The sequence below is a fragment of the Sturnira hondurensis genome, unplaced genomic scaffold (assembly GCF_014824575.4).
Source record: "Sturnira hondurensis isolate 20B ecotype Veracruz unplaced genomic scaffold, ASM1482457v3 Scaffold0007865, whole genome shotgun sequence".
NCBI classification, from domain to species: Eukaryota; Metazoa; Chordata; class Mammalia; order Chiroptera; family Phyllostomidae; genus Sturnira; species Sturnira hondurensis.
Window position 1 is genome coordinate 6,504,577 of NW_028080496.1, and position 15,018 is coordinate 6,519,594.

General features: G+C 54.2%; 1 protein-coding gene across 2 annotated transcripts in view; it reads left to right on the forward strand.

Annotated features, from left to right (window-relative positions):
* Window positions 1-15,018, forward strand: part of SLCO3A1 (solute carrier organic anion transporter family member 3A1) — a 208,663-nt gene that overhangs the window by 167,152 nt on the left and 26,493 nt on the right. For both annotated transcript variants that reach the window (XM_037053685.1, XM_037053684.1), the window contains exons 4-5: window positions 1,288-1,551; window positions 14,424-14,588. In XM_037053685.1, the coding sequence (XP_036909580.1) occupies window positions 1,288-1,551; window positions 14,424-14,588 (429 nt within the window). The remainder of the gene's footprint in view (window positions 1-1,287; window positions 1,552-14,423; window positions 14,589-15,018) is intronic.

The following is a 15,018-nucleotide window of genomic DNA, read 5'->3' on the forward strand; positions in this document are numbered from 1 at the left end:
TTATGATTGTGCTCGGCCTGGGGCCTGGGGCACAGGAAGCCCTCGGCAAATGTGGCTGATGTTTTCATTGGTGTTCACTAAAAGGTCTTTAGAGAGAGCCTTTTGCAAATGCTGGTCATCTGGTGTCTGTGGTCATTTTTATTCCCAGGTCTGTCCATCCATCTGGTCCAGACCTGCAGCCCTGCTAGTTCTTAGCTCATCTGCCATGGCCCAGATCTCCAAGAATTTCCTTCCAGGCTCTGGGGACATGGGATTGTCATCAAAGAGGCATTCCTAAGCAGCTCATCTGGGAGTGCTGCCATGGAAGGCAATTGTAGAGAGGGGTGGGGGGGGGGCCTCTACGAGGAGTAAGCTGTAGTTTGTGTCTTCATGACTTCAGCTGGCAAATCAAAGCAATAACAGCGTGAGACAGCCAGACCACAGGCACGCTGCCTTTCAGCATGCAAGGTGGCTGCGAAGCTAAAAGAGGCCTGGCCCCAAACCACAGCCGCCCTTGAGGTTTGAATTAACCTCTCCACTAGCAGATGGGAAACAGGACCCCAGCCATAAACACTACGTTCTCATCGATCAAGTGTTCAGGCTCGTGCCAGGCACTCTTCTGAGCACTTAAGGTCTGGGCCTCCGACCTTCCCCCAAACTCCATATGGGACGTGATGCCATCGACTTCACCTCCACCACCCTGCCATGCAGATGAGTCGGCCAGCCCAGGCAGAGTTTAGGTAAATCACTGGCCTGGGGTAGGCCTGGGGTAGTAAATCATAGCAAGGAGGGGTAGGATTTCAGCCTCCAGCATCCTGGCTTTTGACCTCTGTGCCAGGCCTTAGGACCTGTAACCCCAATTTAAGACAGGGAGTGGGGTGTTGAACAGTGTCTCAGGTTAGCTGCTTCGCTGTGGGGAGGGTTGTATATTTGAGTATATACCTAGTAAAAATTATATCCTTGAAAAATAAATGTTCGTTTCCTTATGTTTTTGTTAGTGCACCTTGGCAGCTCTTTCTAGTTAGTAAGTTCCAGCCTAAATTTAGACAGGATCTGGCTTCTCAGGTGGTACAGGCACAGGATAGACCAGGGGATGGAGGAGTGAACGTGGTCAGTCTTCAGCTTTGGGAGGAACAGAAGCACCAACAGGAAGCAACAGGCTTCTGTTCAGTCGGTGTCCAGGTCCATCCCCCCACCCCCAGGCCCTTTCCAGAACCCTCTGCCTGTTCGTACAACTGACTCAAAACCTCAGCCAAACCTACACCCCACCACGTCCCCCTCTACTGACTGTGCTCTTTCTGGTTACAGGTAACCTGGACATCACTCCGGACGACCCCCGCTGGATCGGAGCCTGGTGGGGCGGCTTTCTGCTCTGCGGTGCCTTACTCTTCTTCTCTTCCCTCCTGATGTTCGGGTTTCCACAGTCCCTGCCCCCACACTCAGACCCCGCCCTGGAGAGTGAGCAGGCCATGCTCCCCGAGAGGGAGTACGAGAGACCCAAGCCCAGCAACGGGGTCCTGCGGCACCCCCTGGAGCCAGACAGCAGCGCCTCATGCTGCCAGCAGCTGAGAGGTGAGGCGCCTTGGTGGCGGTGGCTAGTGTGACTGGGGATCAAGGGCGGTGGGGACAGGGTGGCAGTCAGGCCTGGTCACTGGGGCCTTGTGGCGGAACCATATTTGTTTTGCATGACTTGCTTCTCCAGTCCTGTGCATAACTTATTTCTGAGAAGTCAATGACCTGACTTGGAAAGTAGTTACCAGTTAGTGAGGGCAGCTGACTGATGTCCACGGCTAACATAGCAACTGACGTATCATAAATATAAATGTTTGCAGAGGAAGAAAGTGTGAGGGGGCAGGAGGAGGCGAGACATTTCATGGAACACTCTTGAACTCTTTCCCGCTGCTCAGAAGTGCATTGAAGCTTTAAAGGACTTTGAAGTCGGCTCCCTTTGCCTGATGCGGGCATTCTTTACAAGCCGCAGCCAGAGTGTGTTCCTATAGGTTCACTCTGTCCTTCCGTCCCCTCTGAAAGGAATATTAACTTCATCTGAATAACGGGGTACACTGTAGAATGCAGCTTGGTGCTCACAGTCACTTGTAAACGGAAAAATGGATCTCTTCTGACAGAGCTGGGAGATGCAAGGGCACAGAATGAGGATGCGAGGTCCCCCCATCCTCCTCCTACCTCCGGTTTGTTCCACATTAGGTACGTCTGGTCTCTTAAAGGCGAGGAAAAGGACAGTGTAGCCTCAAAAGCTGCTTCATGTCTATCACGCCCCCCCACTATGAGGTGTGTGCAGTTCTCCTCAATTCACAGGGCCCCTGAACTCGGGTTCCTTGAAGAACCTGCTGGGTTTTGGAAATGAGCAGCCTCCTGCAGGTTCAGGTGCAGCCCTGCCGTGCTCGGTGGAGAAATGCAGTGGAAGTCTGCCGTGGGGCTCCTGTATATTGAGGTGCACCCTCTGTGCAGACGCCTGAGCACCGTGGCCAGGACCGTAGACTGCCCGGTGCCCAGACCCCCGTTCCACTCCTGACCAGCCCTGCGATCATTACTTCTCCCTGCTGCTTTTCCACGAGTGTAGAGTGGAACACATCCCTGACAGTGTGGTCGTGAGAATCAAAGCAGTGCCCACAAATGACTGTTAATTGGACCCGTTGGGCTGTGAGGAATCGAAAGAACTTGTGTTCATTCCTGAAAGAGACTAACTTAATAACCTAATGTCATGTCTGGCCTCATGTTGTGTGATGGTTTCTACTGAAGTTTCCATTTGGAGTTATGCATAAAAGATCTTAGAATTCATCTCCCTAAGTTCCAGGAGACTTTGGTAGTTGAGAAGGCCACTTGCTTTGTGTCTCTGAGATTGCCTGGATCTGGATGCCCAGGAGAATGTGCTGAATGAGAGAGCCCACACAGAAAAACCAGGGCCACCTCAGTAGCCTCCAGTGACCAGAGGGAGATCTCTGCTGTCCCCACGCAGCACAGCAGCCCACCAGAATAAGTGGGGCTGGCATGAGAGTGGGCCCTGTGGGGACACCCCTGCTGGGGAGGGATAGGAGGGTCCTCATCCCAGGACCATGGTCCTGCTTACATCTGGCAGTGCCTGATAGAGCCGTTCAAGTCACCCCTCCTCATTCACCTCTGAGTTCACAAAGGCGGAAAAGATACAGTTCTGCCATCGAAGAGCTTGCCGTCAGCGCGGGGACAGACCGCCAGACAGTGAAGCCAGCCCAGGGTGGCACGTGCTGCCATGCCTGGCGGTCTGGAGGCTGTAGAAATGCAGGGACAGGTCGGGAAGACCCTACCTTCTGGGTCAGAGGCGGAATTCAGCTGAGTCTTGGTGGGGGGGGTGTTGTGGCTTCGGTATTCTTGCATTATGATTCAATTGCTCGTTAATGGGTTCGTTCAGTTCAGTCAGTAGTTACTGAGACCCTACTTGTTGTTAGGNCCTCTGAGTTCACAAAGGTGGAAAAGATACAGTTCTGCCATCGAAGAGCTTGCCGTCAGCATGGGGACAGACCGCCAGACAGTGAAGCCAGCCCAGGGTGGCACGTGCTGCCATGCCTGGCGGTCTGGAGGCTGCAGAAATGCAGGGACAGGTCGGGAAGACCCTACCTTCTGGGTCAGAGGCGGAATTCAGCTGAGTCTTGGTGGGGGGGGTGTTGTGGCTTCGGTATTCTTGCATTATGATTCAATTGCTCGTTAATGGGTTCGTTCAGTTCAGTCAGTAGTTACTGAGACCCTACTTGTTGTTAGGGCCGCATTGGCCAGGGCAGCTTATATTATACTCTGTGGCTTGTATTGGAGCGGGGGCGGGGGAGGGGGCGCTATAGTCAAGAGTCCAAGCCACAATGAGGAGAGCACTGGACGTATGGTGGCTGAGCTGACAGGTACACAGTTAGGTAGGTTCGTCTGAGACTCACTGGACCATAGGTGATAACAGGTTGTAACCTATATACACGTGGGCTCCAGCTCTGATGATGAGCAACTTTTAATTTAGAATTAAATTCCCAAGACGCTGGGTCTCTGAATGGATGCAAAGGATGTCCCAGCAGGAAAGGAAGGCAGTGTCTCTGGAAGATTTCCCAGGAGCCAGGATATGGTGACGTGGGCTCTTATGCTCATAAACACATTTTACACCCACCGGCTCATGCAGAGGGTCCATGGTGGTTTATAGGTTTCATTTTTCTACTGGAGACAGTGTTCTTGTGACATGGACATTTCCACCAAAAGCACCGACCATTGCTCCCTGGGCCTCTCAAACGCCTCATCTGCTTGCAGCCCTGGACGCTGGTGGTTTCCGTTCAGTGAGGTGCACGTTCTGGTTACAGATAAGCGGAGATCCTTTCATGACAGGGGAATTAACAGTGCTCTAAAAATCTATATGCTGCAATTTCTCATTTGATTCACTTCAGCTTGCAAAAGGGTTTCTTCTTCGGCCATTAATCTGTGTCCCCTCCACGCTCTGCAGAGCAAAGGCTCCTGAAAGAACTGGCATTGCACCCAGAGCAGGCCCCCCATCCCCTTCCCAGCAGGAACCAAGAAGGTCACCATGAGTTCAAGTCCAGCTCAGCCACTTCCTGATTATGCAATGCTGGCCACATTGCTTAACGCTCCTTGGCTTTAACATGGTATCTGGTTTCATCTTTACAGCAGCTGTATGAGGTCAGTATTACTCCTTTTTCCTGTTTGGACATGAGGGAGCCAAGCTCTGGTGAACAGCAGCTGGGGCCTGTGCTTTACTTTACAGGAGACTCTCCCCCAAAAGCAGACTCTGAGAGTCTGTTCCCAACAGAGTTGGTTATCAGTTGGGTTTTCAACTCTTACAAGAAAGATGAGTCTTGTTCAAGAACGTGTGGGCAGGTTGTTACTGCTGACTTCTTGTGTAGCCCAGAGGTCCCCCATCTTGTTGTGACTGTCATGGGACCATTTTGCAGAGCAGGCAGTAGGCAAACAAATGCTTGGATTAGTGAAATTCCAGTCTCCCCTCCAGGTGGAATTCTGCAAATTCAAGACCCGTTCTTGCATCTCGGCTGTACCAACAAACCTTTTATACCCAGCTGCAAAGCCCCTCCTCCTTGGTCTTGTTGTTCAGATGCCCCAGAGCATTTTTTGGTCATGTTCCAGGACCCATCTTGCCCCCTTACATCCCTCCTTTCATGTCTAGAACTGTGTCTGTCCCTCCCCTTGTCTACACTGGGAGCTGTGTAGGTGAGCTGGGGGCAGGAGGACGGGACTGAACCTGGTGAGGCCTCCTGTATCCAGAAGCTCAGAGTTTGCAGAATGGCTGGCGGAAGGCCAGACCCAGAGGGAGGAAGGAGTTCAGGGGACCGTAATAGGCAAATGCACAGTGTTATCGCCAGCTGGTATGTTAAATCTCACGTCCAGTTTTGTGTTGCACTGAAGGGGCCTCGATGGTAGGGATCTGGACCCCCTTCTGCAGCCACACCTCTGGGTACCTTTGCTGTCCTGTTCTGGATGGTTTCTGGAACACATCAGGCGCTGTCCTCTTTGCCGCTGTTTCTGCCTGGCGCATCCTCCTCCCTCGGTCCTTCTGAGCTGGACTCAGTCCCCACTTTCCTGGGAATACCCCTATGGCCCCTCTGTGCACGTGCCCCGTATGCCACACGGCCCCTGGAAAGCACTTGCTAGCCCACGAGGGGTGGCCTCTCCACTCATCTGCATCTGCCCAAAACTTGTGGCTCCTCCAAGGACAAAGCTCTCCATCATCTTTGTTTCCACTGCATAGCACGGTGCCTGGCATGTAGGCAATATTGGAAGAATGAAGGATTGTACGAACGAATGAACACTTTTTTGCCAGCATGCATGTGTCTGTGCATACCCAGTCACACACACACACACACAAGCTAACATTTGCTTTCCAAGAACTTTTCTGTTTAATTCTCCTTGACCCTATAAGGCATCAGCAACTCTTTTATAGATAAGGAAATTGAGAGTTAGAGATGGTAGGAAAGCCTGTGAGTCCTGGCTGGGACCCCAGTGTCCATCCTCTTAGCTAGACCGTTACACTGTGTCTTGGGGTGATAAACCGACCCTTTGTTGAAGACGTGGCATCAGCGGGTTCCAGCTGACTCTTCAACAGCGTGTGCAGACACTCCTCTGGCTGCTGGCTCAGCAGCAGAGGCACCTCAGACAATGGGCCTTTGAGACGGGGTACATCGAAAATGGTAGGGAAGAGCCGACTGCCTGCGAGCATCGTGGGCACGTCCTGACCCTCTGATGGGCTTTCTAGCTGGATGCATGTAACTGAAGCAGCAGTTTAAAATCTGAAGGCAGAGCCCTGCCTTTGATCATTGAAAGAGCAGAGCAATCAATCTGAGCACTCTCGTCTCTGCTTCTCACGCTGACTGCCAAGTGGCCTCTTCCCGTCCCAGAAAGGATGGCCGTACCGGCTGACACTGGGCACAGCTGAGCGGCAGGGAGGGGCGGTGCTTCAGGCTCAGAGTCCTAACAACCAGCCCCCACACAGGGAGGGCGGTTTAGACTCCAAAGCCCTTGTGCAGACCTCCCACATGTTCTGTCGATGAGGCAGATGCGATTGATCTCTGTGCCAGCCATCAGGACAGCTGGGACCAGACCCAGGTCTCCAGACTCTAAATTCTGAGCTCTTTCCAGTGTTTTGCACAAGGATTCAATCCACTGTTCATGAAGCAACTGAGAAGGAAGAAGGGTGTCAGCCTGGGGTTGAGGGAACCGCAGCCCTTTCGTGCTGTTGCCAGGCAGCACCCAACTCCAGGGGACCTTTGCTTGTAGGGGAGATGGAGTCTGCCCCGCTCCCTGCCTTCTCCACCGTCCCCACCCTCTAATGCATCCTTTACCTGGTTCTGCTGATTTTACCACCTCAATCTCTCCCCCCAACCCACTCCTGGTATCTCCTGCACTCCAGCCTGATCCCTCTGCTCTCAGTCCACACGACGACAGTTCCAGAGCCCCTCGGATCCCGCTGTGTTGTGCGTAAGGGACAGAGGCAGAGCCCACCCCCTGGCCACCCCACCAGGTGATACTCTGTCCCTCCAGCTTCTTGTGAACACCACTGCTGCCCTGGTCCCCCACAGTAGCCTCCCGTCACCAGCCTTTAAGTCCTACGCATTCCCCAGGCTCTCTGCCCACCAGGACTTTGCACTTGCTCTTCCTTCCAGTGGAATCTCAAGCCCATCTTCTTCCCAAGGACATTTTCCTGCCCTCCTAACAGCACCCCCTCCAGGGCATGTCGCTGTCTGTGTCAGGGTCACGGTTATTCACTTACTCTGTAAGCTCCCCAGGGGAGGGACTGCATCTGGGTTTGTTCATACCCTTGTGCGTAGGGCGCAGTGCGTGTTTGGGAAACGGAGGGGCCCACACTCCCTCCCTTGGACAAGCACTGCTGAGCCCAGCACCGTCGGCTGCATTCCTTAAAGCTGTCCTCCCCACCCCCAGCCCCTCCCGGAGTTCCAGCCTGTGTTCAGTACTCAGGTCTGAGTACCACAGCTGGCCTGTGGCAACCCACCTGTGTGGGGAGGGTCTGCTCCCGGCGCCCCAGCCACTGAGCCACAGAGGGCCTGCCGGCCCAGTAATTCAGGGCAGCCTGTGCTGGTGACTTCAGGCTCTACGTCTTTTCCTGCCCGTCTTCCTAGCAGGTGCTTTGCTCCTTGGCCAGGGTGTATACTCACCCCTCCCGCAGGGGCCCCACCAGCATTGGCTTGGCCATGGGACCCAGCTCACGCCTCTGACTTCTGTGTCTCTGCCTCCTCCCTCCTCTGCTGGCTCAGTATGTTTCTGTGACAGTTTTCTGAACTACGAGGCTGTGCCTCCAGCCTCATGTTTTGTGAGGAGCCTGGCGGTCCCAGAGCCCTCGCTCTGCAGGCTGAGTGGCTGGGTGTGTTTTGTCCAAGATTCATCCTCGGAGCCATGCTCCCCGCCTGTGGACTGCCCGTCACAGCTGTCTTTCTTGATGCCATGGCCAGGGAGACCGTCTGCCGCCTCAGCCCTGGGTGTCCAGGCCAGGCCATGGCCTGTATGCTGCCAGTCACAGGAGTCCTGTGTGCACACCCCCGGGGACCGTCTGGTCATGGCCGTGCCCTGTCTCGTCAACTTGTGCAGCGGGGCTTTGTGCACTCAGACCGAGACCTTCTCTCTGTGGCAGGTCCCCTAATGTCATTGTATTGCACTGTTGACGAGATGCGGTGGGAGTTCCACCCTTCTTTACATCAGTTGGCCTCTGCGAACGTTGGATTTGTTGTAATCTGTCTGCTTACAGTTGCAAGACCTAATGCAGGTTTAGTTGAGTGAGGACTCACTGTACAAGGGATGCACTACATCCCACCTGTTACCTACCAAAGGTGGGCAGACGGAAGTCTGGCGGCCAGCTACTTCCCTCAGGTGACGATGAGCGGGTACCATGGAGCTCCTGGGGCCCTGGGCAGCCGGGTGCTGGTGAGGGGCAGGCTCATCTCTAGCGAAAACATCAGAGTGGGCCTGAGGCTGCTGGTTTGGGCCCAGTGTGTGGCAGCAGGCACTTCCAGAAAATGTCTGGGTGCCACAGGCCTCCCTGCTCCCTGGACTTTCCCCACAGCTGCGTGAGGGGGCAGTCTGGGCACCCCTGAAATCAGCAGTGGAAACGAGCACATCAGCTGATTATTCCCACTTCGGTCGTGGCCCCCAGACCTGTGGACTGTCGCTGTGGTGTGCCCACAAACCGGTCTGTTTTCACAGTTTACGTTTCTTGAGAGTATGATAGTTACTTTGAAGACTTGGCAGTTCATTCATTCGTTTCAGGTTCTTTAATCCACTTTGCATTTGTTAAGCATCTTCTCTCACCTGGCTCCAGGCCCACGTCTGGGGGAGGAGCCGCCCTGTCCCTGCTCTCAGATGACAGGGCACAGGGTCGGGGGCGGGACAGGCTGCAAAGGCACGTGGGAGCCAGCGTGGCGGCGGCTGGACGTTCTGCTGGGCCATCCGACGTCGCCTGTCCTGCGATGCACCCTGCCGTGGCTTCACTCCCCTGCCTCTGTCACGTAGTTTTCTGCATCCTCCTTGCTCCCTCCTCCCTCCTTCATTTGGTCAGGAGGGTGGTGGTTTGTCTCACCCAGCCCAGCTCCCCGTACCGCTCCATTCCGTGGTGCTCCTGGGTCCCCCATTAGAAGTGACTCACCTTTCAGAAAAACGTTTCTTTGTTGATTCCAGTCCCCACACAGAATCCCAAAGTTTTAGGGGTGGGCTCTGGGTACAGGCAGACCGGAGTGCAGACCATGCCCCTTCACCGCTTTGCACTGTGAGGCCAGGAGTGTGTGGTGCCTCCCAGGGCAGCCTTGGTGTCCTCCTGTCTGCGGTGCAGTCACTGGGAGTCGGACAAAAACACTACTCATGGAGCCCACCCACCACAGGCCACCCAGCCCAGCCAGCGCTGGCTGGCTGGCGTTGCCCATCAGTCACACATACTGGCTCCACCTGCCCTTTCAGGGACTGTTAGCCATGGTGTGTTAACAATATTTTTTTTTAAAAAATCAGAAGTCAAGGCCAGTTTCAGTAGGGAGCCTAAAGGCAGGTGTATCCAGAGTCTAACTAGCCCCACAGCCAGGACTGCCCAAGGCGCCTTCAGTTTCCAAGAAGGTGAAGGGCCAGGGCTGGTGCCTCCTGGGCCCTGGCCTGCTGTGAGGGGTCCCCTTGGGAAGCCCTGGGCTCCAGCCATGGCTCCCAGGTGTCCCGCTCACCACCACCCGGAGCCCCGTCCCTTCCCTGCTGTGCTCACGCCCCACGTCTGCTGCACACAGGCTCTCCACGCAGCCTGGGTGCACACCGCTCCAGGGCGCTCCCGGAGGCAGTAGGATCCCTTCCATTATGTTCATTGTCACTATTCTTACTCTCCCCTGCGTGCGGGGGCTCAGGGCCACATGGGTCTCCTTTCTTTGCCGAGGCAATCACAGGGTGGGGCGGCGTGCTCTGGCTGCTCGGTCTGGAAGCCAGATTTCGAGTCCCCGTGACCTGGCTCTGTAGACCAGGTGCTGAGCCGCTATTTCGGCCGACCTCGCTCCGGGAAACCTCTTGTGTGCCGGCCCCTCCTTTTTCAACTCTGCAGTCTTTATTTTTTTTTCTTTTCTTTCTGTCCCTCCCATCCTTTTCTACCTCTTCTCCTTCAAAAAGCAGGGACTGAGCCTGAGTCGTGCCTGATCTGGTCATCTTCCCCAGCCACAGAAGGCGTTTGTTGTTACGGTTATTTCTGAGGCCCGCATCCTTGATTCGTGTGAGTGGCTGAGTCTTCACCTGGGAGCAGCGCCTCTTGGAGCCCAGACCTGCTGCGGCAGCAGGTGTCGGGGCCTGGATTTCCACTGTGCTTCCCGATGAGGGGGCGGTGCTCTGCCTCTCCTTCCTTGTCGGTGCACGGAGGCGGAGGCGTTTAATTGTGCTGAGAGCACAGGGCCCTCATGAGGTTGCTTTTCTGTGTGAGTGGTGAGAGTGGCCCTGGGCAGCGCCCTGTCAGCGTTAGTCCCCAGGCCCTTCCCAGACCCGCCGCCTCCCTTCCAGGGGCCCCATGGATCCCAGCATATCTCAGTCCTGTGGGAACGTCTCCCCAAGACCAGCAGTGGGAAGCTGGTTTTCCCAGAGATCTCTCCTCGGCCACTGGTCCCAGCCTTGTCCCCTTCTGCTGGTGACATCACTGTGTTCCCAAGGAGAGGTGACAGGTGCTCCTAGCTGCATGATGCCAGCCCACCCGCCTCCCACCCCAGTGCCCAGCTTCTGAGGCGAAACCAGCAGGCGGGACGCACGTGGCAAAGGGAGGCTGTATGTGGGCAGTGGCCTGGTGTAGCCCGCCTTTGCCGGTTTCTGTCTGCCTGCGCCGCCTCATTGGCTGCTGCCTCCGTAGGAATTTAGAACTTTATGGACTTTACCCTCATTTGAATGAAAAAGCGTGAAATGCTGGGAGAGCCCTAGGACCAAGCTAATACTCCTTTTCAAATTGGAGCTTTGGAGGATAGGGCCGAACAGTTGAAAGGAGTCTTCCTGTGAGAGTGTTACAAGTCCTTTTCCTCACTGCAGTAAAAACTCGGGGCCCGGGGAGGACCTGGGCGGGAGATGGCTGGGTACGAGGGCAAGGCGGCATTTCTGGAGGCCAGGCAGCTTGGGGAAGGGAAGAAAGAATGCTCTTCCTGCAGAGAAGGCCCACAGAGGCTTCCCTGGGCCTTCCGTCCAGTACTCCTCACGCTTGATGGTTTTCACATCTGATTCAAGGCAAAACTAGTCATTAGATATTAAGAGAAAAACAGGCAGCTCCAACCTGGATGGACAAGGATTCCTTTGCACCGAAGTGGGATCACTTCTGGGATAATTAAAATGCTTGCTGGAGTACAAAAGCACCCCCTGCCTAGAGCTGCCTCTGTTTGGAAATGCCCTGTCCATCTGCCCACCGTCATGATGGCCTGGGTCGGGGCTGAGGCCACTGCGGGGCCCGGACAGACTGTGGTCAAGCTCAGATCCTCGAGGACATGGCTGCTGAGCCGGCACCGGGCCGGCACTGGTGGGAGCAGCAGTTTCCCGTCTCAGCAGGTGTGGCTGCGGCCATCCTCCCTGGGAAGTGCACCACGCTGAGCTCCGCACTCCGACGGCGGAGAGGAGCTGATTCTGACAGGGAGGCGGAGGCTGTTTCCTGGGCTGTCCCCAGCCTGCTGTTGATTGTCACCAGTGTTTCCAGAGTGTAGAGCACTTTGTTCCTAAAGAGCCCCACAGCTGAGCACCTGCGCTGTCATCTGTCAAAACACAGCCAGCCTCAACTTCCGAGTTCATTCCCGCCAAGGAGGTGCTCCTGCCACCTGGTAACGATCGGTACACCTCGCTCTCTGCCGTGCGAAGCTTGCTGTTCTGTGACACAGCCAGCCAGTCCCTCGTCACAGGTGCACTTCACCCTCACAGTGTGCCACACACTTGAGCAAGTCAGCAGTGATTTATGACGAGGGAGCCTTCCCAGCCCAGGGGCTTTGTACGAGAAGGCACATACTTTCTTCACTGCCCTCTGTTGATGCCTGATTTGTTCATCTGTGTTTTTTAACAATCCACAGCTTTAAAAGTGACAGGATCAGTATTCCTGTAAGTGTTTGTGCAATACTTAAAGAATGTAAACTTGACAAAGGAAAATCTCCAACATTGAAACATAGATTTGAAGTGTATCCATTTGTAGGCATGCATTTGGAATGACATTTCTTAAAAAGTCAGATTACCCTGCATGTTTGAAGCCCTGCAATAAACAGACACACACACCAGGGCCAGCTGCTCGCAGTGAAGCAGCGTCTGTACATGGCTGGAAAGCACGGATTCAAAGTTGCTCCCTCAGCATCTGTATTCTGACTCTCGCCTTTTTGAAGGTTCTTTTCCTGTGTGTGTGGCGTACGTGGATGTAGTCCAAGAGCCGCCTCCCTAAGGATGTAGTCATTTAACGAGGGGCCGCTGTGGCCACCGTTCTGCCTTGGCCGGGTGCTTCTGCAGCTGGAGTGCCCGTCGGGCCGCTCGGCCTTCAGCAGTTTGGTGCCTCCAGTGACCCGGCTCGGTCCATTCTCATCGCTGACTGTCTTTCATTGTGTCGAAGGACCCCGACATCCCAATCTTTTTGAAACTTGGCACCTTTCCCGAGAACGATAAATTCTCAGTTCTGTGTATGTGCCAGTTCCTGACCCATTGTTCTGTCCTTCTGATTTATTGAGCTTGTCAGTTAACATTACTTAAAACTTATGTGTCCTCTATTCTTATTTTATTCCAATTAGTTGGGCCATTTAGAGGTTTCGTCTCCTAGGAGATGAGATTAAACCTGTGTAATTAGGTCTTTTCTCTACGACAGCTGGCAAATTCATCACCTAGGAATGGTGTTAGACTCCCCGCTCACCTCTGCTTGTCTGGGCCTGGCCCCAACCAGGTTTTCCCGGACTGCGCAGTCCAGGCTGCACCTGGGATGGAGCGTTGTCTTCCCCTGTGATGCAGGGTGCCCTGACCCCATCCCTCCCCTACCACTTCCACAAATACTTCCCTCCTCTGCTTGCCACCAGTTCCATTATTTACGTAAGATGTTTCCGTAAACAACTTTAAATCTGGTGGTTCTAACCTAGCGTCGTCTTCCGCTGTGATGTCTGTGACGAGCCACGTGGTGTGTCAGTTACATTTCAGGTAACGCTCCGTGAGCACACGTTGAAATGACGGGTCGGCCTGGTGTGGGCAGAGCCCCCTTGCATGCTGGTGGGACCCGTTGTCAGCCCACAGAGGAGGAGATCTGGTCAGAGACCACGTGCCAAGGATGCTGATCGCTGGAAATATTCTTGTCACTGGATTGTTTTTAAAGAATTAACAAAAAACCAAATACCCCATTTTAAAAAGCACTAATATAAAGGAAGTGCTTGCTGTTTAGAAAATGACATATTGTAAGAAAAATAGAGTACAATAAAATGAGATTAAAACCCATGACCTCAGCAAGCCGTGCTTTCTGGCTCTGGTGGCACTTAGTGGCACGCAGGCTGCAACACCCTTTTGTGTCAGCTGTCATCAGCGGCTAGCTCTTTCTCAGTTGGTTTGTGGGGCGAGGAAAATAGGGGGCCACAGACCTGGGGGCAGAGTGTTCCCTTAGAGGGAGCAGCCCGGGTGCAGAGATCTGAGGGGGAGGACCTGGGTGCAGAGGAGCAGCAGCACCAGGCAGCGGGGTTGCACCCGAGGGAGACGGGGTATGACAGGAAGGGTGGCCACGTGGCCAAGGGACCAGGCACTGGGTCTAGGGGTCGGCTCGGGTGGGCTGGGAGGAGGAATGTGATCTGAGCTGATCCCCTCGGCTGCCGAGTAGGGAATGACGGCACCAGATCAGGAGTGGAGACTCAGACCCTCGCTGGGCTGCTCGGGGCGGCTTTGTGCAGGGAGGTCCCGTGACAGTGGGAGCAACGCGGAGGGGGGAGTAGATTTTTACATATCTCTAACGTGCACAGGGGAGCAAGCGCTGGAATGTCATTTCTTTCTTGAAACTGTTAGGATTACATACATTCTCTTAATGCACACATACAGTTATAAATATTAATCACATATATACTTAGATATGTTGGTAGAACATAGTTATACTTCCATAATTAATAACAAATTATTTTCCTTTTTGAGAAACAAACCCCAAACTCCTTTTGGAGGTGGGAGATGGAAATGAAAATAACTTGTGATTCCTTATAAAATGTTTTAGCAATTCCAGTGAACTATAATCAAACACACGTTACAGCCTTTACTGTTTTAGTAGTTGTCCATTTCTCTGGCAAAACATCAGCATCTATTGGGAAGCCAGAGTTTTCACAGTTATGGGTGACTCACAGGTGACAGGTTTCGGTTTGAGGGACACCGGGGGTGACTGAGGCAGGCAAACCTGTAGCAAGAAGGGGTCCCGGGGACAGAGGCCTGGGAGTGCAGCATGTGGGACCGTGGCCCTCCACCTCTCTCTGCAGTGATCCCCCAGGTCACCAAGCACCTGCTCTCCAACCCGGTGTTCACCTGCATCGTCCTGGCTGCCTGCATGGAGATCGCCGTGGTGGCCGGCTTCGCTGCCTTCTTGGGGAAGTACCTGGAGCAGCAGTTTAACCTCACCACCTCTTCTGCCAACCAGCTGCTCGGTGAGTCTGCGCCTCAGCGCCCCTGAGCGGGTGCGGGGGTGCTGCTGTGCTTGGGAGAAGTCCGGTCCGAAGGTGCTGAGGCCGCTTCTGCAGCAGCAGTGTACACGTGGTCCCCGTGCATTCTCCAGGTAAGGTGAGCCCACCTGAGGCAATTACTCCAAGTGCGTGGTGATAAGGAACTAAAATATAAAATGTGCACAGGAAGTCGGTAGATAGGTGTGAACTGCAGCATTTGGGGAGTGATAATGGCGAAGGAAAAGGGAAATCCAGATGGATCTTGAAGGGTTAGCAGGCTTGAGTTAGGCACATGAAAACACAAGCATATTCTTGGCCACATAAAACCCTCTGTCAGCAAATACAGAGCTTGGAGGCCATGCACTCCCTTTCTGTCCTCATGCCCCTGGCCGGGTGATGAATGGCCCGTGACAGC